Source organism: Clinocottus analis, unplaced genomic scaffold (assembly GCF_023055335.1).
Source record: "Clinocottus analis isolate CAN_PGR_092001 unplaced genomic scaffold, fCliAna1.0.p SCAF_8, whole genome shotgun sequence".
Taxonomy (NCBI): Eukaryota; Metazoa; Chordata; class Actinopteri; order Perciformes; family Cottidae; genus Clinocottus; species Clinocottus analis.
Genome location: NW_027176240.1, coordinates 455,649 through 482,137, shown reverse-complemented (window position 1 = coordinate 482,137; position 26,489 = coordinate 455,649). Strand labels below are relative to the sequence as shown.

The window sequence follows — 26,489 nt, the reverse complement described above, 5'->3', positions numbered from 1 at the left end:
AATCAGCAAGACCTCTAGTGACCGGATTGTTAAAAACTTTAGATTTTGGTTACAAAATGCGTAGAAACATTTATTTATTCTTTGGAAAGTGGTGTTAGCGGGGCGACTCCCACGTCGGCCATCGTCTCTCACTGCACCCGGCCGAGTAAGAACCACCATCTTGTTGTTTTGAAGAAGTAACGCGTTGGTTAGCTGCAGAGGAACCGACGTGTGCATTCTGTTTGCGGTTGGACAGATGCTAAGCTAAGGTAAGCTCCCAAAGCAAAGACTGATTGTTCCTCAAAAGACTCGTCTTTCATAAATAAGACTACATCGCTGTAGTGATGTCATCCATTCTTTTGGTAAACTAAAAGGTTGTATGCTAATTGTCACTAGTAAGAATATTTGAATGACTTTTTACAAGACACATACACACATATATATACATATATATATATATATATATATATATACATATATATATATATATACACATATATATACATATACATATATATACATATATATATATATACATATACAAATACATATATATATATACATATACATATACATATACACATACATATACACATATACATATATATATATATATATATATATATATATATATATATATATATATATATATATAAAATCATCTTGGAAACAGACTTTGCTGTTACACAGATGTGCCGGATGGGGAGCTGATTGTACACCGCAGCCTTAAGTTTTACTCGCTTCATGAGAAGCTTCTTGTTTTTAATGATTTTTACGGCTTCTTTTTCATTACAAAAATAGCTTAAACCCAAGTTTTAAAAGAGTGCGTGGTGAGGCAGCAGACCTCTTCAGAGGGCCGGGAGGTGATGACGCTCTGGAGCCAGACTCCACGTTTTTAAGGCATAAAGGGCACCAAAGTTTTATCGGTTATCTCTCGATTGATTAATTTAGCCCCTGACGTGGCCGCTGACTGAGGTTTTTTTGAGGAGAAATGAGGAAATTGGAGCTTTAAAAGCTCTCACACACAAACACACAATCACACACACACAGAGCTTTCAAGTGTATGTCAAGTAAAATAAGCCCCGCCCCCCGAAAAAAAAAAGAAAAGGAATTGTCCGACTGGTTGAGGCACTGTTTGTTTGAAAGAGCAGGGAGACGGACGCCTTCAGTGGGCGGATCACAACCCAGCACCTTTGTTTGTTTTTTGTTTTTTTTTGCTGGTTGATCCAATTCAGTGAGAAAATAAATAAATAGGATAAAAAACACAAATCTTTGGGACATTAGATTAAAGGAGGAGTACCGCGTTTGTCTCTGAACAAAAGATGCCGATGGCGGAGAAGCTATGGCGGCTACACACACACATACACAGACAATGAAAGGCCTCGGCACATTGTGAGCATGTACATATACCATCCACACACACACACACACACACACACACACACACACACACACACACACACACATAAAGAGGTTTAGTGTCTGATTTCTCTTGTAGCTGGAGTTGAGCTGGCCCGATATTGGAATAGAATATAAACAAAATGGCCGCATGTACATCAAAGAGACAGAGAGAGAAGAAACAGAACAAAGAAACAATTCAAGTTCTTTGACGCCGATATCAGTGTACAAAGTATAAAGTACCTGCATATGTGATACATGACATATAGGTCAGCTATAAAAAAAAAAAAAAAATTAAAAAAAGAAGAAAGGCCCCCTGAAAAAGACACTCTCTCACGTGGAGAGCTGAGAGAACGGTTCTGCCGTGAGGGGGAGCTTATCTTCCCAGGCCGGTCACAAAATGCACCAACAGTTGTGTTTTTTTTGTGGCTTATTTCAGTGTCTGGAATTTGTAGAGAATCCCAGAGAAAACCAAAAAGGCAAAGAGCGTGAGCAGCCGTGACCACGTGTCCCCTCCCGCCGTCCTTCTGCCGTCCTTCTGCCGTCCTTCCCTTTCCCTGTGCTTGCGTTGTTTTAAAAAAAAAGAAAAAAAGTCCCGCCGCCGCCCCTCAGCTCAGCGCCTTGTGCCGGCCGCCGCAGCAACCGCACCTGAGCCCCGCCCGGTGGCAGGCGTGCAGCGGCGGGTAGAGGCAGAGGCACGGCGCCACCAGGGACAGGCCGAGCAGCGCCAGCCAGCGCGAGCCGAGCCGGCCGCCCTCGCCTCCGTCGCAGGAGCACGGGTCCGAGTAGTCCCCCTCCGGGTCGGACATGCAGTGGTAGAGCATGGTGTCCGCCAGCCACATGCAGCTGACCCGCCGGACGCAGGCGCGCACGGGGTCCGGTGCGTCGTGGCACCGGCCCCTCCGCCGGTTGTCGGCGACGTAGAAGGCCTCGCCGCAGTGCTCGCACTGGGCGCGCTCCAGCCCGCCGCCGTCGCCGTCATCCTTCCGCCCCTTGCCGCCGTTGGCGGACGGCGAGGAGCTCGGGAGGAAGGAGCGCGGCTGGGCGGAGACCACCGAGGAGAAGAAGGGCCCCTGGCGGTACGAGCCGCTGCCCCCGCCCCCGGGGCCCTTGTTGACCAAGGGTCCGAGGGCGGGGTCGGAGTCCGAGGGCGACAACGCCGGCGCCAGCGGGTAGGTGTAGTCGTGCTTCTGCGCGTCCGGCTTGGCGAAGTGGACGTAGGACTCGGAGTCGTCCATCTGGATGAACTTGTCGCGCACGGTGGCGTGCCGGTAGTCCTCGTAGCCCTTGAGCCAGGGCCGGTCCGATGGGCGGCCGTAGTGGCACTCGGTGGTTCGCTCCCAGCTGCGCTCCCGCGGGTTGATGCGGACGATCTCCTCGTCCTCCTGGAAGGTGACGTGGCGGGGAAGCCGAGACAGCGGCTGCAGAGGGAAGACGGAAGGGAACTTAAAACACCAGAACAACAACAACAACAACAACAACAACAACAACAACAAGCAGGGTTCATTCACATTGTGACCAATCGATTACCAGGACTTTTGACCAAAATTCCGTGATATTTTACAACATTTCAATGACTTTTCACCAAATTTTCATGACTTTTTACAACATTTTCATGACTTTTTACAAAAATGTTGTTGACTTTTTACATAATTTTCATGACTTTTTACAAAAAGTTTATGATTTTTCACAAAATTTTCATGATTTTAACCAAATGTTTATGAGCAAACACGTGTGAAATGTGTGTGTAAACAGTAAAAAGTGATAAAATGTAGTATTTAAACTAATAATGATGATTCAAAGCATACAGTAAACCTTAAATGACTCAAATGAATGAGAGACAATGTTTGATTAAAATAATAAACATTTATATAGATGCCTTTATGTATGCTGCTGATATTTTGAGCCTCTTTCTTTTAAAAGCAGATTCATTATTTATAACTCAGCGTGAATGAACATCATATAAACATGAATATAACACATTTACACCACTTTTACTACACTTTTGGGTTTTATATTTTTCAAGACTTTTCAAGGCCTGGAAATTCCCTCACACTTTCTCTCACACACCAGACGCTCTTTGTTCTTGTCTCACCTGGTCCATGAAGTAGTGGTCTGAGAGCCGGTAGGGGTCGTGGAGGTCGTGGCGATGTCCCAGCATGCACCTGTGTCTCTGCGGAAGGGGTGAGGACTCGAGCGGCTGCAGAGAGCTCTCCAGCTTCTGGGAGGAGTTGGACGAGCTGTCCGTGGTGTTCTGAGGACGCAAACACAAACACAGGATGCCGCCTTGAGACAGTCGCCGCGAAGAGAGAGAGGACGCCGCAAACGGACAAACAAAAACAGGAAGCACCCATCGGCCGCCGCTCTGATTGGAGAAAAACAGGAAGCGTGAGCTTTGTTTTTCGGGTCTCTCCGTCCACATTTGGATCTTTGGAGCTAAACTTTCATAAACAACATCTGCAGCCGCGAATTCCCATGACTTTTCACAAAATGTCGATGAGTTTAACAAGATTTCCATGATTTTAAACGAAGTTTTGATGACTTTTCATCTAATTTACATGGCTTTAAAGCAAATTTCCATGACTTTCCACCAAATTTCCATGAATTTTCACAAAATGTCCAAGGTTTTAACCCAATTTTGATCACTTTTCATCAGATTTCCATTGCTTTTAAGCAAATTTCCATGGCTATAAACCAAATGAGTCCATGAGCAAACCCCCCTCGAGTGGATGTCAAGATATTAGCCTCATAAGATAAGTGTGAAGCCGACATCGCCGTGCCTAAATATGAAAAGTCACTTTTGGGTAAACGTGCCCACGAAGAAAAAAAAACTATGTCCCGAGAAGAAAAAAGAGAGTCTGTGTCCGTCACTGAGGTCAGCAGAGAAGCTCCGACTTTTACATTTCCAAAATTACTTTTTAATAGTGTCATCTGATCACTGCTGAGTTTTACGACAGTCCAAACAAAAGCGGCGTTTCAATCCTCCTCGCCGCGACCGACCCAAACAGAACCGTGTCTGTTGCGGCGGCTCATTGTCGAGGTTAACGCCACCCCCAACGAACCAACTCTTCCTCGAACTTTACCAAGCTGACCAAATCTTCAGAATCTGGGACCCCGCTGTGAGTTACAGGACACAGATCTGGTCCGTCCTGCTGTCTGCTGAAGCCATCGCTCCGTTATATCCTGCTCCCCACATGGATGCCGCCATGCCGAGAATTTCCCCCCAGCTTTCTTACAAAGCCCTCCGAGCAGCCGGCCAAAAATAACATAACATGCTGCCTCTGCTCCCCCCCCCTCCCTGGAGAAGACATTACCGGGAGTAGTGTATGTGTGTGTGTGTGTGTGATACGCTTTCAGACCAGTCCGACTCCACGGCCTCAACTAATTCAAAACACAGCCCCGACTTTCTGCCGCGAGCCCAAAACTGCACAAGAGAGAGACGGAGAGGGATAGAGAGAGAGAGAGAGGGAGGGTGTTGAGGGGGCGAGCGGGTATTTCTGGACATCCTCCCTCTATATACTCCGTCCCCGAGGCCGGACAGAGGGCATTTCAAGTTATTTTTTGACACCAAACATGTCCCGACTCAAAAAGCTCGGGAGGATTCATCCTTCAACGGGCCCGTCTCGCTCTCCCGGGACGAGCCCAGAATTGCCTCTCGGTCGCTCTCCCCTTGTTGTGAATGATGCCGAAATAGAGACGAGGGGGAGGAAGAGAGGGAGGAGGCAGAGGAAGGGTTGGGTTAAGTTTAGGTTAGGTGAACGAGGAATCATTTAGGGAAGTATGTCCATCATAGCTCCTCCCACCTTCCTAAAAGGCCGTAAATCTCCCGCAGCATTTCCCCCTGTCCGCGACACCAACTCCACCGCCGCCGCCGCCGATGCTAACTTTAGGGAAAGGTCACGATTGCGGGCCGAGAGCAGCGCCGATGCATTGTCGGTTGTCGGATCTGACGATACTTGTTAAGGGGAACGGAGTGAAATAAATGACCTTTTGTTTGGACTTTGCAAGATATTATGTAGCATGAAAAATGAGAAAACAACGTAACGTCGAGTCACGTGTTGATAAAACAATGTGGATTGTTCTCAGTCGATCTTCACTGAACCACATGAACACTCTTATAGAGATCTCTGTCATGGCTAGGTTTCCAAAACTGGAAATTGCTGTTTTTTTAAGTTCTGTCTCTTCCCCTCCTGACCGTCTGATCCCTGAAACAGACTTGAGATTCCTCCCACACAGGCAAAAATAAATGTGTGTGTGTGCAGTGTGTGTGTGTGCAGGCCTGCTGGCTGTGAGATGTCATCCTTGTGGTGTGTTTAAATGCACAGTAAAAAAAGGAGACAAACTTCCATTTCAGCCTTTGTTTGGTTCTAGTTTCTGCTGATTCAGGTCCATTAGCGCTAAAACGGCTAACAGGGTTAGCTTGAACAATTGCCCAGTTTGCACTTCAAATAGGAATACGGAGGCTTACTCACTATTAGTTTTATTATGAGCTCTTGTGGAGCTAAAGAAGTGAACATTTTGTTCTTAATTTTGTGTGATTGTGGCAGTTTCGCACTATTTTTCGGCCCAAACTAAAAAAAAGTGTGTATTTCTGCAACCACGAGGGCTGTTTGAGTAATGTTGCTGTTGTAATAAAAGAGTTTAATGTGAGTTGTGTGTTCAGATGTGTAAATATCACTCGATATGTTACTTGTCATGAGTACATGAAGAAGTGAATTACACCGTTTTGGGCTCCACAGTTTTCAACGTTAAGCACAAAAACGAAAGAACAGCCTTGGAAAAGAAGCTCCTTCTTTCCTGAAAACCCGGCGCTCCAACTCGTGGATGGCTCCTCCCCCTCTGCTCCATCTCCCCCCTCCTCCCTCCTCCTTGTGTGTTTGTATGCGTCTCTGTGGTGGCTGTACACTCCCAGCAGAGCACCTATTAGTCTTGGGCCTTACAGACAGCTCGAGTCAAAGATGAACCACGAGGCACTTCCTCTCGTAAATCACCGGCCCGGCACTAAGCCGGGAAACAGCTGCTCGTTTGGTGGCGGCTCGCTCTTCTTCTTTTCCTTTTTTTTTTCTCAACTGGGAGGGTGGATGCTGGGGGAGGAGGGGAGGGAGGAGGAGGAGGTCGCTAGGAGAGAGCGAGGTGGTGGGATACAGGAAGTGACCTTGTGACCCTGCCTGCTGCTCCTGGTGTCAGTTTACAGAGCGTGTATGTGTGTGTGTGTGTGTGTGTGTGTGTGTGGGAGGGGGGGCCCTCTGTGCTAAGTTAAGGTAGAGAGTCCCTGACACACACAAACACACACACACACACACAAACACAAACACACACACACACGCACGCAGGTATATGTAACGGAGAGGGGATGCCGAGGAAGAAATCTTCCCGCTACATGGACGTGCAGACGTGTTTCTCGGTTTAATGCGCTTCAGGGGAAGGCGGGGCTTATTTCTGTGTCGATACCAGCAATAAAATGGCCGTAATAAACACTCTTGCTGCTTCGAGCACGCCCGCCGAGTCTCCGGTACGTCGAAGAGAGACGAGCGGCGTCGCGTCTGGGTTCATCGTAACGTCACCAGAATATTAGCGAGCTGCACTTATTGCACGCCGGCTGGTACGAACCTTCAAAATAAAACAGATTTAATTGAGGTGAACGGCTCAAAAAATGATGCCGAAATAACTAAATCATGATGCCGATGTGTAAACGGTGTGAATTCATGCCGCGACAGGTCTGCCCGCGACACCATGAGCAAGCAGCTTTAAAAAGGGCCGTTTTCTGAATGGAGTTTGGTTTGATGGGGGCTATGCTAACAATGTAGCTACCCCATTGACACAAAAAGCGGCAGCGATGTTCTCCTTTGTATAAAGTATACATTCATACAGTGGCGGGCCTTGAAAACGGTCACTACGCCAGCTGTTTTGGTCCCCTACAATATTTTTTTTCATCCTCTTCCGTTTCAACAACGCCAGCGAGAAGAAATAGTGTGTTTCCTTAATGATGTAACTTAAAGATTGTGTGTTCGTGACGCCTCATGGAGCCACGTGGCGGCACACGGGTGAGGATTTGAGGCAGCTGCAACGAAACAAGTTGTAGCCGAAGTATAAAAATAGATAATCGTGGACGTGAACGGAGGGAAAGGCGCTTACGGTGAAGACGTCGTCGTCGCCCAGCTCGCCCTCGTTCTGCAGCGCTGTAGAGGAGGTCGTGGAGCCTGCAGAGGAGACAGAAAACATCCTTTAAATTCAAGTGAACTGACACTTTAGTGGAGTTTCAAGATGCAAGAAAATGACCCAACTAACTAATAGTTAGACATTTTGAGTTTGTATTTTGCAGCCCGGGCGCCATTTTAACAGGATATTCAACCTTTCGTTTTCACTATAATGCATTTAATGCGTGGCGTCTTTATTTACTGGGCTTGTTTAAAAGCAATGAAAGTAGTCCATGAGTATGAGACACGAGTTCACGGTTAATTACAACCTCTCCTCGGCATTGTGGGAGTCGGTTTGTGGCGGGGTTTTTTTGTGCAGGTTTAGGCTCGTTTGCCTCCGGCTGCTTCACGGTTTGCGTTTTGTTTACACGTTTAGGTTTTTGGAGAACAGAATAAACTCTCTGAGCCGCCCCGTCGCCTCGTACCTTCTGCCAAGTCCTCGATGGCTTTGCGAACCCCTCGGTCGAACGCTCTGGCGTCCGCCGGGCTCTGGAAGGAGAGGCCGCACTTCCTGTCCTCCACCTTCCAATGGTGAAACGTGGGCGTGGCTATGGTGTACACCAGGTCCTTCCTCAGCGGACAGTCCAGAATCACCTGTTTGAGGTAAAAAAACAAACATATAAATGATGAACTCAGATTCTCTTTCAGGGTTCATACACATGACCAAAGGGTTTCCATGACTTTTAACCAAATGCCCATGAGCAAACATTGTGTGAAATGTGTGTGTAAACAGTAAAACGTGACAAAATGTATAAAGCATACAGTAACCTTGAATGACACAAATGAATGAGAGACAATAGTTTGATCAAAAGAATAAACATGTACCATAAAAGTTGGGTTACAAGCCGCTACTAGCTTTGGTTGGTGTCCTCGCTAGCGCTGCTGCTAGTGCTGCTACTAGCTCTGCTGCTAGCTCTCTGCTGTAGCACTAGCTTGCGACAGCGGAAAGCTAGCCGCAGTGCGAGCTTGCTACAGCGGGGAGCTTGCAGCACAGCTAGCTTGCTACAGCGGGGAGCTAGCAGCACAGCTAGCTTGCTACAGCGGGGAGCGAGCAGCACAGCTAGCTTGCTACAGCGGGGAGCTAGCAGCACAGCTAGCTTGCTACAGCGGGGAGCTAGCAGCACAGCTAGCTTGCTACAGCGGGGAGCTAGCAGCACAGCTAGCTTGCTACAGCGGGGAGCTAGCAGCACAGCTAGCTTGCTACAGCGGGGAGCGAGCAGCACAGCTAGCTTGCTACAGCGGGGAGCTAGCAGCACAGCTAGCTTGCTACAGCGGGGAGCTAGCAGCACAGCTAGCTTGATACAGCGGGGAGCTAGCAGCACAGCTAGCTTGCTACAGCGGGGGGCTAGCAGCACAGCTAGCTTGCTACAGCGGGGAGCTAGCAGCACAGCTAGCTTGCTACAGCGGGGAGCTAGCAGCACAGCTAGCTTGCTACAGCGGGGACAGCCACCGAAGGTAGTAAAAGCAGATTAATTATTCCAAACTCAGCGTAAATGAACGTCATGAACACATGAATATAACACATTTACACGACTTTTACTACACTTTTTGGAATTATTTTTCTTTCTTCAAGGACTTTTCTAGTCCTGGAAATAACCATTTTACAATTCCATGAATTTTCCAGGTTTTCCATGACCGTAGTAAGAACGCTGTCTTTTCTCGCCTGTTTGTCGCGCAGCCGCTCGCCGCGGATGAGGAACTGGGAGCAGCCGGAGGTCGGCAGGAGCGCCAGCTCCGGCGGCAGCGGGCGGCACACGCCCACCCGGCTCAGAGCGCCTCCGTCCTGGGCCAGCCAGCCGCCGCTCGAGTCGTCCCGCGTCATCACCACCGCTTTCACACGCACGATGTAGCTGTCACTGCAGGGGACGCAGAGAGAGACGAGGATTATTATTATTATTATTATTGACATTATTCTGACCTCCGTCAAAAGGTTCTGTTTTCATGTTAATTGACACGCACGATAACGTCTGGTGGGGAGTTTCCACATCCCATGTGCAACCCGCAGAATGAGTGTTGTTTTCGCTGCGTCTCATCTCCATGAAGCTTCTGCCTCCATATAAATATCTGTTATCTCAACAATGTGACGCCAGCATGAAAAAGAGCATCAACTCCTCCAGAAAATGTGTTTGGCTGCAGGAACCAACACGGGGGGACTGTACAGCTCGGTTTGCACAACATAAGCTCGTTAAATTGATATTTAAATCAAAGTGATGATCAGTTTTGTCACGGTGCGGTTTGGCTTTCATCAGCTAACAAACAAAACCACTAAAAACTAAATATATCTCTACCAATAAAATAATATTTAACAATTTGAAACTAAACATACGATAGCTGTAAAAGAAATCCACCCATGATACCAACAAAACTCATATTTTTACGCATCTCCTGCTAACTTAAATCCTTATTTTCCCGCGTTTTTGCGACTACACCATGAATAAGGAAAGTAGCGCTTTGGTAGCGCGTACTGAAAGTACTTTGTAGTTTAACTTTATTGAATAAATTGTTCTTTCCTGGTTCTTGTTGGTCTGAGTTTGTCCTCGCGGTTGAACACTTATTGTGAGTCTCTTTGGATAAATGAAATGCGGTGCGGCGTGTTGATGGGTTTATTATAGCGCCGCAGTCACACGGTGGCAGAATGTTTGAGGGCGTCTCAGAGTCACGACTTTGCTCGGCGCTCGCTGTGCGAGGTGGGAGGCGGCGCTCCGGGCCCGAACGCCGCGCTCACGCATTAATGTAAATGTGTTTTCTTTATTCCCACAACTTCATGGAGGAGAGAACTTCATCAGCAGATGCTCACTTCATTAACTACAGAACGTAGCGACGGCACACACACAGCTCTGCCATGACAGACCGTAATAACACGCGCTTATGTTTATCCTCTTCTATTGGACATTATCGTCTTAAATGATGTCACGCACCAAATCACTAAGCCACATTCCTTGTATGGCATGAAACCATTTCACACACTTTGATTTATTGATTTTTGTGAGATTAAAACGTCAACCATGAGAATAACAGAGCACACTTTATGCTCATAAAATCAAATGACATATATTTAATAAACGTGGCCGTTTTAAACCGCCATCTACGACGAGAGGATTCACAATATGAAATGTGGTTTAGGGTAATAATGCAGATTAATATAATATATAAATAAATGTATACAAATTAATACATATTATATTAAATAAACATATTTATTTATATATATATTTTATAATAATAATAATATAATATATATAAATGTTCTATTTATATATATATATATATATATATATATATATATATATATATATATATATATATATAAATAAATAAATAAATAAATAATCATACCCATTCTGCGAAATGTCAGTTTTAAAATTCAGGTGAATTCAGTAAAATGAAATAAAAAGTCAATGTGAAGTTTCACCGCCTCAAAATCATCTAATAACCCTCAATAAATATAAATAAGTCTAAACGTTATTAATTTAAGAGTTACAAATACAAAACATCCGAGAGGAAAATTTGTCTTTTTTTAAAAACATTTTTTTATTTCGATAGACATCAAGCAGCAAAAATGCATTTTAACTGAAACATCCATTGTTTTCTATGATTTGTCTTTTAAATCAAAAACACTCAGGTGAAGTTCACTTTGTCTTTTTCTGCAAGTCATAAAATAATAATAAATTTAAGCGCTGCTTCTCTGGGGTAAATGATTTGAGTGACATTTCATCAGCATGCGGGTTTAAACACATCCAGTGAAGCGTCTCCGATCAGGTTTCAACACATAATTACAGTTTTTTTTCTTCATAAAGTCAGGTGATTTTTCTTAATATAAAAAAGGCCAGATTATGCAAACTGCTTATCTTTAATCTGTACTGACGGCAAAACCTCTCCAGCTGCAACCTTCAGTCATGCGGATGAATTATGGACGTTATGCCTGAAGACTTTGTTCTTTTCAAACAAAAATACTTGAACTCCATTGTTTTAGAAGCACGCGGGTCGATGAAGACTCATCATTCATTGGTTAAAAACTCTTTGTGTTGTTTTAACTTGTTCTTTTCAATCTGTTGTGGGACTCGTTAGCGTTATCAATTCATGTGACACAGTATTTTCAAAATAAAAGTCTTGACTTCACAGGAAACTCCTAAATTTAGCTTAAGAAATTAAAACCAATGTCGTTTGTTTGGTTAGCTTCAGAAAAAGATTGTGTAATAGTTATGTTCAAGAAAAGATCGTGAAATAGTTAGGTTTAATAAAAGATCGTGAAATAGTTAGGTTTAATAAAAGATCGTGAAATAGTTAGGTTTAATAAAAGATCGTGAAATAGTTTTAATAAAAAATCGTGAAACGCTTTGTTAGCTTCAGAAAAAGATCCTGAAATAGTTCCCCCCGTCCTTTCACCATTTCATTACATTTTATAGATTTCACAGATGCATCGATGAAGAAAGGCTTCATCAGTTACAGGTCTGTGACCCTGGGTACCGCGCTGCAGGCGGGCTCAGGCGACAGGACTGGGACTCGAACACGCGGAGGTTAAAACAGTGAAGAACGAGACGGTCTGGAGCGTCAGGTGACAGCCACCACCCTCACGAGAATGATCCCACAATAACAGGATGTACCTTTGTGTATTCCAGCGTGTGTGTGTGTGTGTGTGTGTGTGTGTGTGTGTGTGTGTGTGTGTGTGAGGGTTAAAGACAGACAGAGACACTTAGAGAGAGAGAGAGAGAGTGTGAATGAGAGAGGTGTTGTTATATAATTAGTTTACGGACAGTCCCAGGGATTTGATGCACGCACGCACACACACACACACCTACACACACACACCTACACACACACACAGGTGGCAAAACTGGTTCACCAGCTCCCGCCCACACACATTCATAAAACTGACTGAATGACGGACAGCAGACAAACAGATCGCACTGAAAAGCGACTCCAGATTCTTCTCCAGTGTTTGAGCTTTCTTTTAAAAACACACACACACACACAGACACACACACACACACACACACACACACACACAGACACACACACACAGACACACACACACACACACACAGACACACACACACACACACACACCACACACTAAACTGGCGGTGACTGGCGCCCTCGGTGTGGTGTCATTCATCAAACCGTGATGGGTGGTGGTAAACAGTCATTCAGGTCCTTTTCAGCCACGTGGGAAACTTGAACGGCAACAAAAGAAATGCCGGAAACGCAGAACGTCGGTGATCTATTTATAATTTCTTTGATCCGCCATCTTGAAAAGGCAACAGTGGCGGTTTGTAGCCGCAGCGGGTGAAGCAACAAAAGGCCAGCGAGGTTTCTGCTCACCAGCTTCTTTACATAACAAATGTGATGATGAATGTTGGTTTGAGTCTCACTGCTCGATGCTGGACTCAGGTCGCTATTAGAATTCCTTTAATACACTCTGCAGGACCAAGACATTTAGACAGAAACACACGCACACACACACACATAGACACACACACACACACACACACACACATAGACACACACACAGACACACACACAGACACACACACACACACACACACACACACACACTCATTCATTTGGGAACTGTGAAGTCCACCTAAAGAGAAAATTTATGAAACGCAACAATATTCACTCTTTTTGCCCCAAAAACTAAAGCGCATGCTCCAGATCAACGTTAATACGTTTTTTTTGGTGCAACATTTATCAATTTATGCGACACAGTATTTTCAAAATAAAAGTCTGATGTCACAAGAAACTCCTGAACTTGGTTTTAGGAAACAAAACGACGAGGTTTGCTTGGTGAGTGAGGTTCAGAAAGAACATCGTGAAATGCTTTGTGAGCTTCAGGAAAACATCGTGAAATATTTGGGTTTAGGAAAAGATCGTTTAATGAGTTGTAAAACCGTGGCGTAAACTCTGACCACAGGTTTCCTCGGTCCACCACTGAGTTCTCCACACGTTCTGTTTTCAACGGCCGGCGCCGCCCCTCACGGACCGAGTCGGCGTCACGGGTGGAGGAAATGAGCCGTGGGCGGAGAACGCACATGCCGACGGCTGGAACAGGAGAGCTGTTTCTTAGCATTAGCATTAGCCACTTAGCGAGCCGGACGCTGCACATACCTGACGAGCGCCGCGTCGAGCAATAAAACAGTAAAAAGGGCCAGTGAGGGCAGCGCAGCCTGTGTGATCAGGGCGGATACACTTCCTCTGATAAGGAAAGGACAGGCCGCACCTCGGCCCGGTCAACAGAACCACACACACACCCTCAGAAACACACACAGACACAGACACACACGGTCTGCAGGAAGCGTCTGAAAGGTGCTTTGCTAACAGGATTATTTCTCTCCTGGTCCGTACTTTTTAAATGCACTGAGCGGTGTTTCAGGACACGGTGCAGAGACGTGAAAGGTCACTAGAGGTCGTTTGTCGAGTTGTCCTCATGGAGGCGATGACACACCGACATGAGGACCGGCGCTTCAGCTTAAGCTAATCATTGAGCTTCTACCAGATCTGTTTGATCTTTTATTGACGACATCATTCTTTAAATAATGAAAAAAAAGACTTTGAAATTAACTTTTATTTTCACCTAACAAAAAGACGGCAGCCGAGAAGAATGAGAATGCAACGGTACTTCAATATATATATATATATATATATATATATATATATATATATATATATATATATATATATATATATATATACACACACACATATACATATATACATATGTTGTGTGTATAAAAGAAAGAGAGACAGAAAGCGAGAAAGAGCGAGAGAGAGACAGAGGGGAAGAAAGAGACACAAATAAAGAGAGAGAGAAAGAGAGACTAAAAGAAAGAAAGAGAGACAGAAAAAAGGACAGAGAGAGAGAGAGAGAGAGAGAGAGAGAGAGAGAGATGGGTGAACAGAGTTCATTCACTATTGATCCGGCGGCTCCTGAGGGGAAGTTTGATCGGCTTCCTGTCGATCAGCGGCGGTTGATAAATGGAACACCGACACGGACCGGTTCAGACCGGTTCAACCTCACAGTCACGTCACCAAAGAGCCGGACCGGAGGCCACGCCCCCACCAACGAGTCACCGAGGAACTTCAAAGCGTTATTGGCCGCCGCCGCCGACAACGACGACGACGACGACGCTCCATCACATCCAACAGCTCAGAAAACAAGCACGTGGTTGTTTGGCCCTCTGAGACGCCAAACAACAAAGGGTGTGTGTGTGTGTCTGTGTGTGTGTGTGTCTGTGTGTGTCTGTGTGTGTGTGTGTGTGTAGGAGGGTTCTAACGGGCGGCCTCGGGCTGTTTGATCAGGTAGTCTCTGTTTTACATAAACTGTCAGGTGCCGGTGGTTTTCATCTGTGCAGCGGGCCGACCTGCGGCTCCGGGGGGCCGCGAACCAACTGACACCCGGATTTGCATGAGGAAACAGCAGGAGGCCTGTTCTCTCTCTGAGGGCGAGTGTGTGTGTGTGTGTGTGTATGTGAGTGTGTGTGTGTGTCGGTGTGTTTACCGACCCAGAAGAGCGGGCGGCTGCAACGGGTCCTTTTGTTTTTTTTTTGCCGCTATTTGCGCCCAATTTTTTTGATTTTTTTTAAACAGTTGTTAAAAATAGCCTGCAGTCGTTCCCGTCGTCCATGAGAAGGATTGGTTTCATTTTTTTTTAAACACGAGGACGTCCCGGTTCCAAGAAAACGGTCCGTTCCAGAAATAACTGCACATGACGGCGTCAAAACAAAACAAAAATGACATTGCTGTTTTGAAAGAGACGTTTTAGTGCGTGTGTGAGAGACTAAATATTAAACCACAAACGTCTTTTATCTTCTCATTCGGAGCTTCTGTTGAGGGATTTGACGTCGTACTTCATGACAGATCTTTAAAAGATGGACGGCAGTGAAAACTTTATGTTTGAGAAACTAAACGCACAAAAAGAAAGTTAAAAAACGTGTTGGGAAGTTTGGAAATGATGACATCATCGTGTTTTGAATAGATCTTTTGGACTTTTTTCAAAGTAACTATTGAAAATGTTCAGATCGCAAGCAACCACCACCGAAATATTATTATTGTGATTATTATTATTATGATTATTAGTGCAGCTTGGGCTTTAGCTTCATGCAGGATTCATTATGAACGATGAACGAACCATTTAAATAACTTTTAACCCAATTTTCATGACTTTTAACCAAATTTGGAAGACTTTCAACCTACTTTTTAAAGACTTTTAACAAAAATTTAAAGACTTAACCACATTTTTATGACTTTTCACCAAATTTCAAAGGCCTCTAAACCAAATGTCCATGAGCAAACATTGTGTGAAATGTGTGTGTGAACAGTAAAAAGTGATAAAATGTAGTATTTAAACTAACAATGAGGATTCAAAGCAGACAGTAAACCTTAAATGACTCAAATGAATGAGAGACAATAGTTTGATTAAAAGAATAAACATTTATATAGATGCCTGTATGTATGCTGCTGATGTTTTGAGCCTCTTTCTTTAAAAAGCAGATTCATTATTTAGAACTAAATGAACACATGAATATAACACATTTACACCACTTTTACACAACTTTAGGGATTTTATATTTTTATAGGACTTTTCCATGCCTGAAATTACTATTTTAAAAAGACTTTTCCAGGTTTTCCATGACCGTAAGAACACTGTGTTATGAATGAAGCTTCAGACTATTAAATGATTCATCCCTAGTTTCACACACACACACACACACACACACACTCTCTCTTTAAAGCCAGGTAGACGCCGGTGAACCCGAGCCGGTTCCCAACAGTTCACTGAGTTCAAGGCGTCATCGACGGTGTGAAGTGAATGAAAACCATCAAAGACATTAACATCCTGGACATCCAGTCAGCTGATGAGCAGAGATTAGTGAGAAGAAGAAGAAGAAGAAGAAGAAGAAGAAGAAGAAGAAGAAGAAGAAGAAGAGAAAAGAGGCCAAACAATCCGGGGCCATTGTTTGGCCTCCAGATAAATAAACAGCTCTCTGGTCATTATATAAAGCAGCGACACACAGGAAACCCTGAGGACGAGCATCTGATCCACATGACGCGCCCCAGTGTGTGTGTGTGTGTGTGTGTGTGTGTGTGTGTGTGTGTGTGTGTGGTACACAGACAGAGAGATAGAAAAGGAGAAAGAAATGCAAAGGAAGTTAATTTGTGGGCGTATGGATCCATATGTATGTGTCACATGATACGTTAAATATTATGTGCTGGACGGGATGTTTATCCAGATCTGATCAAATTTGGACTTTAAACCAAATTTTCATGATTTTTAACCAAGTTTTTATGAATTTAAACCACATTTTTATGACTTAACTAAATTTTCATGATTTCTAACCAAACCATAAAATAAATTTGGCCTAAAATGCAGTTATATAAATGAGTAAGCCTCTCTCTCTCTCTCTCTCTCTCTCTCTCTCTCTCTCTCTCTCTCTCTCTCTCTCTCTCTCTCTCTCCCTCTCTTATTTACATTCAAGTCCTCTTTTTCTTTATGGTACCTGTATGTAAATACTGTTTGCTTTGCAGCCTCAAAGGACCAGAATGCAATGCGACTCCAGCAGAGTCTCACTTCTTGAGTACAAAGAACAAAAACACACAAAAACGCCCTCTTCAGCTTCTCCCACAACACGAACAACCGACAGGTGAACGCAACACATCCGGCTCCTCGTGGGAAATGTAGGAAACCCGGGAAAAGTCATTCAGCCCGAATCGGGAGTCAAGTCTCGATTTTTGGGGATTTAAAGTGTCGACTTCCTGGGAACGAGTTGTGTTCGCAGGAGATAAACGTTGTAATCTTTAGAGCTCCGGCTGCATTGAGTGTTCGTTGAGGCAAAAGTCCAAGTGAAGTCACGGGTCGGCCGTGTTAAAGTCCAAGTCGACTCGACGAAATCTTGCTGGATTTCGTCGAGTCGACTCATCGAACGGCGCGAGTCACGTGACCCTCGAGTCCGCGGCTCGGCTTCAGAAAACGATGTCGTCTGAAAGTCTGTTAGTGTGAACTCCACAACTGTCGAGTTCATCTAAGAAGTCTCACGAGCAAAAATGCTGCGTGTGTGTGTGTGTGGTCGTTGTTGTGTTCTCTGGTGATGAACGCCTCCTCTTTTTGTGTGTGTGTGCGTGTGTGTTGTGTGTGTGTGTGTGTGTGTGAGGGATGGATTATATTTCGTTGCTACGTTGACCTTAGCTGAATGTCACCGGGCATCTCCTGTCCAATACTGACTGTGCACATGCTGACCCTGCAGCACACACACACACCGGATCAATACATCGAGTGTGTGTGTGCGTGAGTGTGTGTGTGTGGAAGGGATATCTCGTAGTTCTATAAAAAGTGATGAATGTCCTCAGAAGGATGGGACAAAGAGGCGCTAAATTGAGGACATGACGGCTAGAGCTGCAGGTTAGTTCAGGACATGCAGTCATACAAAAGGCCCTCTAGACAATGTGTGTGTGTGTGTGTGTGTGTGTGTAATTACATCGCCCCGCTCATAGAAAGACCAACGCATCCAAACCCCGACAGGTCCCTGGAGCAGGTGGAGGCCTCTCGTTGAGCCTCGTCAGAGGAAGAGAAAAGGCAAAAGGTCGACACTCAGACGCACAATAAAACCCCTCGAGGTTGCACAACATCTAACCTGTGACACATTTAAACAATCAGGAGGAAACGTCCACATTGCTGCACCTCCCAACGCCACACAAAGGGTATGAAACAAAAAGAGGCGTGTCTTGATCCGATAACGGGTCGTTCATTTCTGATAAGAGCCGCGACGCACAAGCTACAGCCGATTACGGACGCACAATGATTCAATTTGTCCCCGTGATAAAGACAATAAAAACGACTTTTGTGTGACGCAGAAGGCGCCCGAAAAAAAAGGGTGGGACCACGGGCGCAATTTCGCAATACGCTTGTAACGAAATGCTGAAGCGTGACGGCGCAGCTGAAGAACGTCTACACAACAGCACGGCTAAAGTTCTCTTAAGAAACTACAGTAACACATTTACAGTAACACAACTGTGTGAAGACAGCTTCATGATCTGAAAACACTATTTTCATCGTTAGCGGGCCGAGCGGCTTCAGACAGAACGATATCTGTAAAACAAATGTAATACCCAGCGAGCGAAGGGTCAATCTGCCTGACTTTAAACCAAATACCCATGACTTTACACTCAAATTACATGACTTTTAACCAAATGTACATTACTTTTAATCAACTTTACATGGTTTTAAACCAAATGTACATGGCTTTTAACCACATTTCCATGACTTAAATCCAATTTTAATGACGTTTAACCAAATTTAAATGACTTTAAACCCAATTTCCATGACTTTTAACTGGATCTTACAGCTATATTTCAATTCCCATCGAGTGAAGGTTCAATCTTTAGTGGCCTCGATCCATCGTCCTGCTCCTAGTGAAGGATTGATCCGCCTCAAAAATATTCATTTTAATGCATCTTTTCTGCCGTTGGTGCACTTTGATGCAAAACAACTCTGTGAAGACCATGTTTTTAAACCACTGCTTTCCAGCATCTCGTCATGACGTTAACACAGAAACTCGTCTTTAAATCCTCCAATGAGAATATCTGCTGTGCGTATTAGCGACCGAGCTTATTTAGATGGATTTCATTTTAATGAGCTTACGATTTGCGGAATAAGAAAGATTTGTTTAAATTAACCAGTAAATAACTGTATGAACAGGATTATGGGGAAATAAATAAAACCAGTAACAGATTTAAACGATATGTCACAAAGTGAGTCTCCATTTTCTTGCTATGAAAATACTTAAAAAAAAAAATGTTTGTACTTTTCTTTTTTAAGTACATTATCAGAACAAACAACTTTTGTCTTAGCGGAAGTCAGTCGCCCGTCACGTGGTGGGTGGGCGTGGCCAAATCCCCCCCCCCCCCACCCACCCAGTCCATGAGACAGACAGACGCACGCGCCCGCCTCCATTGAGCCCAGCGCGGCCACAGGGGCATGAATGGGGCCGCGGCTGAAGGTTAGAGAGCTTTTCTCTTGCTTTTTTATGAATGAGCCGGCGTCACGTCACGTCACAAACCCTCCCCCACCTCTCTCTCTCCCCCACCTCTCTCTCTCTCTCTCCCCCCTCCACCTCCGGTGCCCTTCGCCCTTCCAACAGATCCGCCCGCAGGCACGAGCTGTCGATATAAACGTCCAAATGGAGCTGCACAAATTACACGAACACAACTCAGAAATATCATTTAAACTCGCTCGCGTGTCCGCGACTCCCGGGCTCTGTGCCCGCGGGTTAAATAAATCCTCCCGGTGGTTCCGGTTCGTGTCCCACCGGGCTGCACGTTTCCCGGCGTGTCATGGCGCTTCTCCCCGTCCGTCCCTTCGGCGACGCTAATTTTAAAGCCGCTTCCATAAAGGGGCTCCGTGCGGGGGCCGTGAACACACCGGGCCGGCATGCGCGTTACCGCGGGGACTCTGTCACCAGCAGCCCGACACACACACACACACACACACACACACACACAGGCAGACACACGACTGTGTGTGTGTGTGTGTTTCCTTTCACATTCATGTTTTCCTCCACAGGGCCAGTCGTCGTTTCGCGGCGGCTGTTTTGTGTCTTTTTTTATGAATGGAGCGCGGTAGGTTATGCAAATGAGGGCGATTGAGAAAGAGATGGCGGATGAGGCATATCGGATATCTCATATCCTGTGAGACTTCCCCTCCCTCCCTCCCTCCTTTTTCCTCCCCCTCCTCCCTCCGGTTGGAAGCAAACACACAGATGTGTCCAAATAACGAGGCTGAACTGCCTCCTGTACGCGCCGTCGGGCTTTTTTCTTCTTCTCTTTCTTCTTCCTCTCCTTCCCTTTTTTTTTTTTTTTTTTTTAAAAAACAGAGCCTGACGCGCGCGCCCTCGTTCGCGCGCGAGGCTCGCGCTCGTGTATTTATAAAAGGTGTAACTTCGGGGCGTGTTTGAGTTTGTAAGTTACGCTGCAACAGGGCCTGCTGCTGCTGCTGCTGCTGCTGCTGCTCTCGCGCACAGATCCTTTCAGAAAATGTTTCCGATCCGCCCACGCTTATCCCCCCCTCTCTTCCTCCTCCTCTTCCTCCTCCTCGAGACCAGTCTGTACACCAGGCTGAGTGAAGAAGAAGAAGAAGAAGAAAGCCTTCTTCCACAGCGCTGTCAATGCATTGCTCCACAGCAGTGGAAGTGGAAGACATGAAATAAAACGCTAAAGCAACACGCAGCGTTGGCCAGGAGGAGCAATCCAGCAAGTTGCCCCGATCATCTCCAACTTGTAGGCACTTAAAAGAGGGAGGGGAGAGAGAAGGGGGAGAGAAATCTTAGAGCCACATAGTACTTACTCGTTTGGGTGTGTTTCTTCTATCATTTTCTCGTTTCACCTCCGGTAGTGGACCGCGGCGGTTGCACACTTTTCGCTCGTCATTCTTCCGCCGAGGCGCCTCCGATCCGGTCTCCAATTCCGCATAAATTCCCCCCTTTTTAGCGCCTTTGTGCGGAGTGTCGAGCTCTCTCTCTCTCGCTCCCGTCTTCCTTTTTTCCTCACTTTTCTCTCTCTCTTTCACCCCCCTCTCTTCTTTTTTTCACCCCTGGAGCCACACCGTTTCTCCCGGGCTTCACCTTCTGGATCGCGAACGTCTCTCTTTTTCCCCCGGTTGAACTTTTAGCAGCTCTCCGTCGCCTCCGGTGTGGAAACGTGAGCCGCGGAAGAAGACAATTTAGTAGCCGATTCCAGCTCTTCTCCTTCGCGCTGTGTAACAACCCCACCACCCCCAAACACACGCACACGGACACACAAGGCGCACACGGTCCGTGTGTTTTAAGTCCCAAAGCGCATGTTCCGTCCCCGACGACTCCGGTTCCAGCTGCGCGTAAAAGAAAAAAGAAGAAGCGCGTCGTCGCTGCTGTTACCGAGGGGTGGCCCCGCTAGAGCCCCATCTCTCTCTACTCCATGTTGGATTGCAGGCAGCCGAGCAGCTCCAACGACGCCGGGGGAGGAGGAGGAGGAGGAGGGGGAGGAGGAGGGAGGCGAGAGGGGGAGGGAGCGCGCAGGGCGGAAGCGGTGACGTCGGTCTACATTTTGGTGGAGGGCCCACGAGCCGGAGGGGCCCTTGATAAACGACCCTCCCTCCTTTTTCCTTGATTTCAAATCCGGACATGTCACCTTTGTTCTCAGTTGGAAATCTTCAAGGTTTCCTACGATGCGAGATGTTTTCCAGGAAATAAAGACACACCACGAAGTAACAAAGAGCGTTATTAATACGTCTAAGGGGTTAAAATGGCAGTAACGGATATTTGTTTCCCCTTTTTGGAGTTTATTTGAACCCTATTAAAATATAGATAGAAAGACAGTTCCCGTCTGATGAAAGCAAACAGATTAAAGGCCTCGTGTTAATCTGGTTAACGTGTCACTTTGTGTCTGAGCCGCTGTGAGAGTTAATCTCGAGCTGAACCGCAGATTGAACACCTATTGATCCCCTCGAGTCTGCGGAAGTTAGGTGATTAGACGCTTGAGTTTGGCCCAGATTTCTGCTCGTGCACTGAACAGTTGCCAGCGTTGTTGTTTTTTTTCACGTTCACGACACAGTTGAGTTTCATGCTGCGGACGAGCGGCGCCCCCTGCCGGCGGACCCGAGCTCCTACACACAGACACCACTGCGTTATACTAATACTACTGAAATACTTACTATATATTCCTGTGAACTATTTGTCCATTACTGGATGTATTACTTATATCTGCCAATATCTTTTAAATTACAGCTGTTTACTTTGACTTCATACACAGTAATTGTGCATGTACTTACTGTTGTGGTACTAATACTGCCTGTGATTTCACAGTAAAACACCCATTGGACACTCATTGCACTAATAGTTTGTGTGCATTGGTTTTGGAGAACAATTCTGTGAAACAGTATCGTGAAACATTTCAATAAAAGCTTGTGAGAGTAGTGTAAATATAATTTAAAGTGACTTGTTACAGTTACACACCGTTAAATGACTAATACACGTGCAATAAACTCACAAAACCTGCAGCTGTCTGAGGGAATAAGATGTTGTGTACCGCTGAATACAAACAGAAGACTCAGGAACCATCAACACGTCTTTCTGATGCTGAACATATTGATTTCCGGAGCGGTTCCAGTTGAAGAAGTCTGGTCCAACTGCAGCTCTTCATGTTCGCTCTGAACTACTAGAGTCTCACTTGACACACAACGTAGTTCCTGTAGCGACAGTTCTCATCGTTCCAGGGTCCCCGACCTGCCTGGAAAACACAAAACAGAACAGACGTGATATCAATGTGAATTTCCGGGTTTGTGGTACTGATGTGTCTTATTGTCATGTTGTCTTTACGCAATGTAAACCTGCTATGGATGTGTGTACTTACTGCATCATACTATAACAGTGCATATTTGCTCTCAAAAAAAAAAAAAAATGAGAGTATTTGTTTTCTTTGAGAGAGAAAGAGCAGTTTTTTTTAGAGCAAATTTCTTTTTTGAGAGCAAAAATTTTTTTGAGAGCAAATTTTTTTTGGAGATCAAATTTATTTTTTGAGAGCAATTTTTTTAAAGAGCAAATTTATTTTTTGAGAGCAATTTTTTTTTTAGAGCAATTTTTTTTGAGAGCAAATTTATTTTTTTGAGAGCGTTTTTATTTTTTTGGAGCAACTTTTTCAATTGAGAGCAAAGATTTAAAGATAATTTACTTACAAACTAGAAATTTGCTTGGGTAAAAAAGACACAAATCTACCTTCATAAATATGACAGGATGTGAAAAAGTCACACCGGGTAGAAGTGTGATACTCGTCTGTCACCACTCATGGGCGGAAGAAGACTTGTGAAGCGTTGAGACTTTCTTCCTATTTGTACTGAAAACACTTTACAGCTTCGGGGTTTCTCTTTGAGGAACAGCGACATCTGGTGGCAGAATGGAACCAAAGCAGCCGTTTAACTTTGTGGCCGAAGCACCAGAACAACACTTCAATGTTTCGTTGAAATCTCTCGCCCTGGTCCAGAGCAGGTTCAGTGAAAGTTCACTGGATCAGTTGACCCCTCGCGTCGGACAAAAAAGACGCCGCAAACCTTTCACCTGAGTCCACGTCTTAAAACCTTCATACTGAACGAAGAGTCTATTTTCAAACCTTTACAACGAAGAAAAAACAAAACAAACCTCCTCCTTTGTTACTGTCCACATATTTAACGCCTTAATACTGAATCACAGCGAAGGCTCTGAGCATGACTCACATAGAAAACAATAGAAATAGAAACACATTATCATATTCTGAATTACAGCTGTCAACCTGTCGGCTCATTGGCTCGATATCAGAGCTCACACCCTTCTTCATCCTGAGAGCGGCAGCATTCCTCTCTGACAATGAAGAGATAGGTTTTACAGGACGGCACATCAAAGACTCGAATATGGCGTAAGATTATTCACTATATCACATTTTTCAGTACTTCCCAGCAGTATATAAGAATACTTCTTCATGATATTATTTAAAGTAACCCCCCTTGAACCTAAATACATGACATAGTGGATTCACAAAAAAGGGTTAAAGTCCCTCCTGAACACCGATGGATAGAAAATAATGACTCAGATTGATAAGTTGATCGATATTTCGCCTCCAAAAATAGACTCCGCCCCCTGAATGGAGCATCCCTCCAGTTATATGAAGATAAAAGAGGAGAAGTTAAAATGTCCCCTTTCTGTCTCTTTGCTTGTGATGTTCTGAACGATCTCAGAGTCTCGTCACTGAGTCGTCGCAAACCTTTGACCTCACAGAACCGAACCCGGCCTGCCGGCGTCCGGCGCCGTGCCAAGCGGCTCCTCCCTCCTTTTTGTTCTAGCTACCTACATTTCACCTGCGTGGATGTCGAAACAAGTTCCACCGGTTTTAAACCAAGTCTCGCTCGCAAAAACGTCACAAGAGACGATTTCGATTCCTCGGAAATTGTGTTATTCTGATCATTGGGAAGATTTTCACAGAAATTGTACAAAATACAAGAAATATAATAGAATGCAGTGATGATGCTTACATGATGATAACCTGTGATAACATGACAATTACATGATGATTACATAAACACATGATTATATAATGACTAAATAATGTTTACATAAATGCACTTTGTATAGATAAGAACATTAACAGTGCATTGTTTAGAAATGTATTTACACATTACACATTATCGTTATCAGGCTGAAACTAGACAAACTGTCAGTATGATGAATATTTCTCAAAAAGCAAAAGTCATTTAAATTAGCGACTACGACTCGCAGGCGATCTCCCATCGCAGGCTTGCTGGAGCTTCTCTGTGGTGGATCTGTCACAGCTTCAAACGTGTCCTTCCTCGTTGTTGTTGTTGTTGTTGTTGTTGTTGTTATTGTTGTGTACTTCAGACTCCTCACATCAGCAGCTCCTCCGTGGTGCAAAAGTTATCGTCGACTCGCCGCAAAGGCGTTAACAGCTGAGCGGCGTCTTGTGCGACTTCACAAGCTTCATCTGACGCCTGATGCTTTACGTTAGCTAACAAGTCTTCTTGTTTGCTAACGGATTCCGGCATCGACTCCCAGCACTTTACTCCTGAATTTAGTGAGGCTCTGTGTTATGAAGACCCCTCAAAGCCGCTAGCGTGGCATTTTCTACGATTGTTGAGCTCGCAGGCTAGCTGCATTGTGCTTGACTTTCCCTCCTTTATAGTTTTAGAATCTGCTGCGGGCCAATAAAAAACAGGCCGTAGGTTGGACACCTTTGCTTTAGAGAGAGCGGCTTGTGACTCGTCTTGTGATTATTTACGGCCCAAAAAAGTTAAGTACGACTTTATCTAATTTGCATGCAGATCAAGATGTCGTCAACATGTTGTCACACAGCAGAACCGTTTGGTTTGTAAAGCAGCCAGATCGCCTCTCAAAGCTCTGAGAGACACCGGGCGGATGCACCGCAGCGTCTGCTGCTCGTGCATCTTCTGCTGCTCGTGCATCTTCTGCATCTTCTGCATCTTCTGCTGCTCGTGCATCTTCTGCTGCTCGTGCATCTTCTGCTGCTCGTGCATCTTCTGCATCTTCTGCATCTTCTGCATCTTCTGCTGCTCGTGCATCTTCTGCTGCTCCTGCATCTTCTGCTGCTCCTGCATCTTGGACTGGACGGCGGCCGTCACTCAGGACTCAGACGCAGGAGGAACGCCACCAGCTGGCCTCCTGCTTCCCTGGATATGGCTTCATGACCTGGAGTCAGATTTTCGGTGTGAACCCCTTGAGGCGCCACACCCCTCGCCGCTCCCGTACGTCTCATATGTGCACAGACCACAGAGACGAGGGTGAGGACCGCCCAGCCATGTCGACAGGTGGAACATTTGGCTTCAGGTGTAAAGGTGCTGAGAAAAATGTCACAAAAAATGTCACAATTTACCTCGGAATGCAGGATCCACTCTCACAGGTGTGTTGTTGCAAACCTTTCACCTGAACCTTCTTTAAACCTTCATAATGAACAAAGAGTATATTTTTAAACCTTTACAATGAAGTAAAAACAAAAACAAACCTCCCTTCTGGGACGTCCACATATTTAACGCCTTAAAACTGAATCACAGAGAAGGCTCTGAGCATGACTCAGAAAACAATAGAAATATAATTAAATCATCAGATACTGAATTACAGCTGTCAACCTGTCGGCTCCTTGGCTCGATACCAGAGCTCACGCCCTTCTTCATCCTGAGAGCGGCAGCATTCCTCTCTGACAAGAAAGAGACAAGTTGTACAGGACAACAAAGACTTGAATATGGGAACTACAGTGAGCCGGAAGATACACCAGAGAAATAACCACCATGAACCAAGCTGAACCAATATTGTTATATTTAAAACGATTACAGTAATTATGTGACGAGAATAATAATATTCTCTTAAATCACTATATGGTTGAATGCCTCAG

General features: G+C 45.1%; 1 protein-coding gene across 1 annotated transcript; it reads right to left on the bottom strand.

Moving 5' to 3' along the window:
- Positions 1-679: 679 nt before the first annotated feature.
- On the bottom strand, positions 680-21,521 carry LOC137779772 (sprouty-related, EVH1 domain-containing protein 2-like). Its single transcript, XM_068567958.1, has 6 exons — positions 20,911-21,521; positions 9,238-9,430; positions 8,000-8,168; positions 7,513-7,577; positions 3,473-3,631; positions 680-2,798 (listed from the first exon to the last, which is right to left on the bottom strand). Exons 1-6 carry the CDS (start codon positions 20,934-20,936, stop codon positions 1,986-1,988), a joined length of 1,425 nt encoding a protein of 474 aa, XP_068424059.1. The 5' UTR covers positions 20,937-21,521; the 3' UTR covers positions 680-1,985.
- Positions 21,522-26,489: the final 4,968 nt, after the last annotated feature.

Bases quoted from the DNA above. Each gene is read 5' to 3' on its own strand.
- LOC137779772 (XM_068567958.1), bottom strand. From the start codon at position 20,936: ATGATAGAAGAAACACACCCAAACGA. The intron at 9,431-20,910 runs GTAAGTACTATG...CGTCCCCTGCAG, and splicing joins GAAGAAACACACCCAAACGA to TGACAGCTACATCGTGCGTG. The intron at 7,578-7,999 runs GTACGAGGCGAC...TCTCCTCTGCAG, and splicing joins CATCGAGGACTTGGCAGAAG to GCTCCACGACCTCCTCTACA.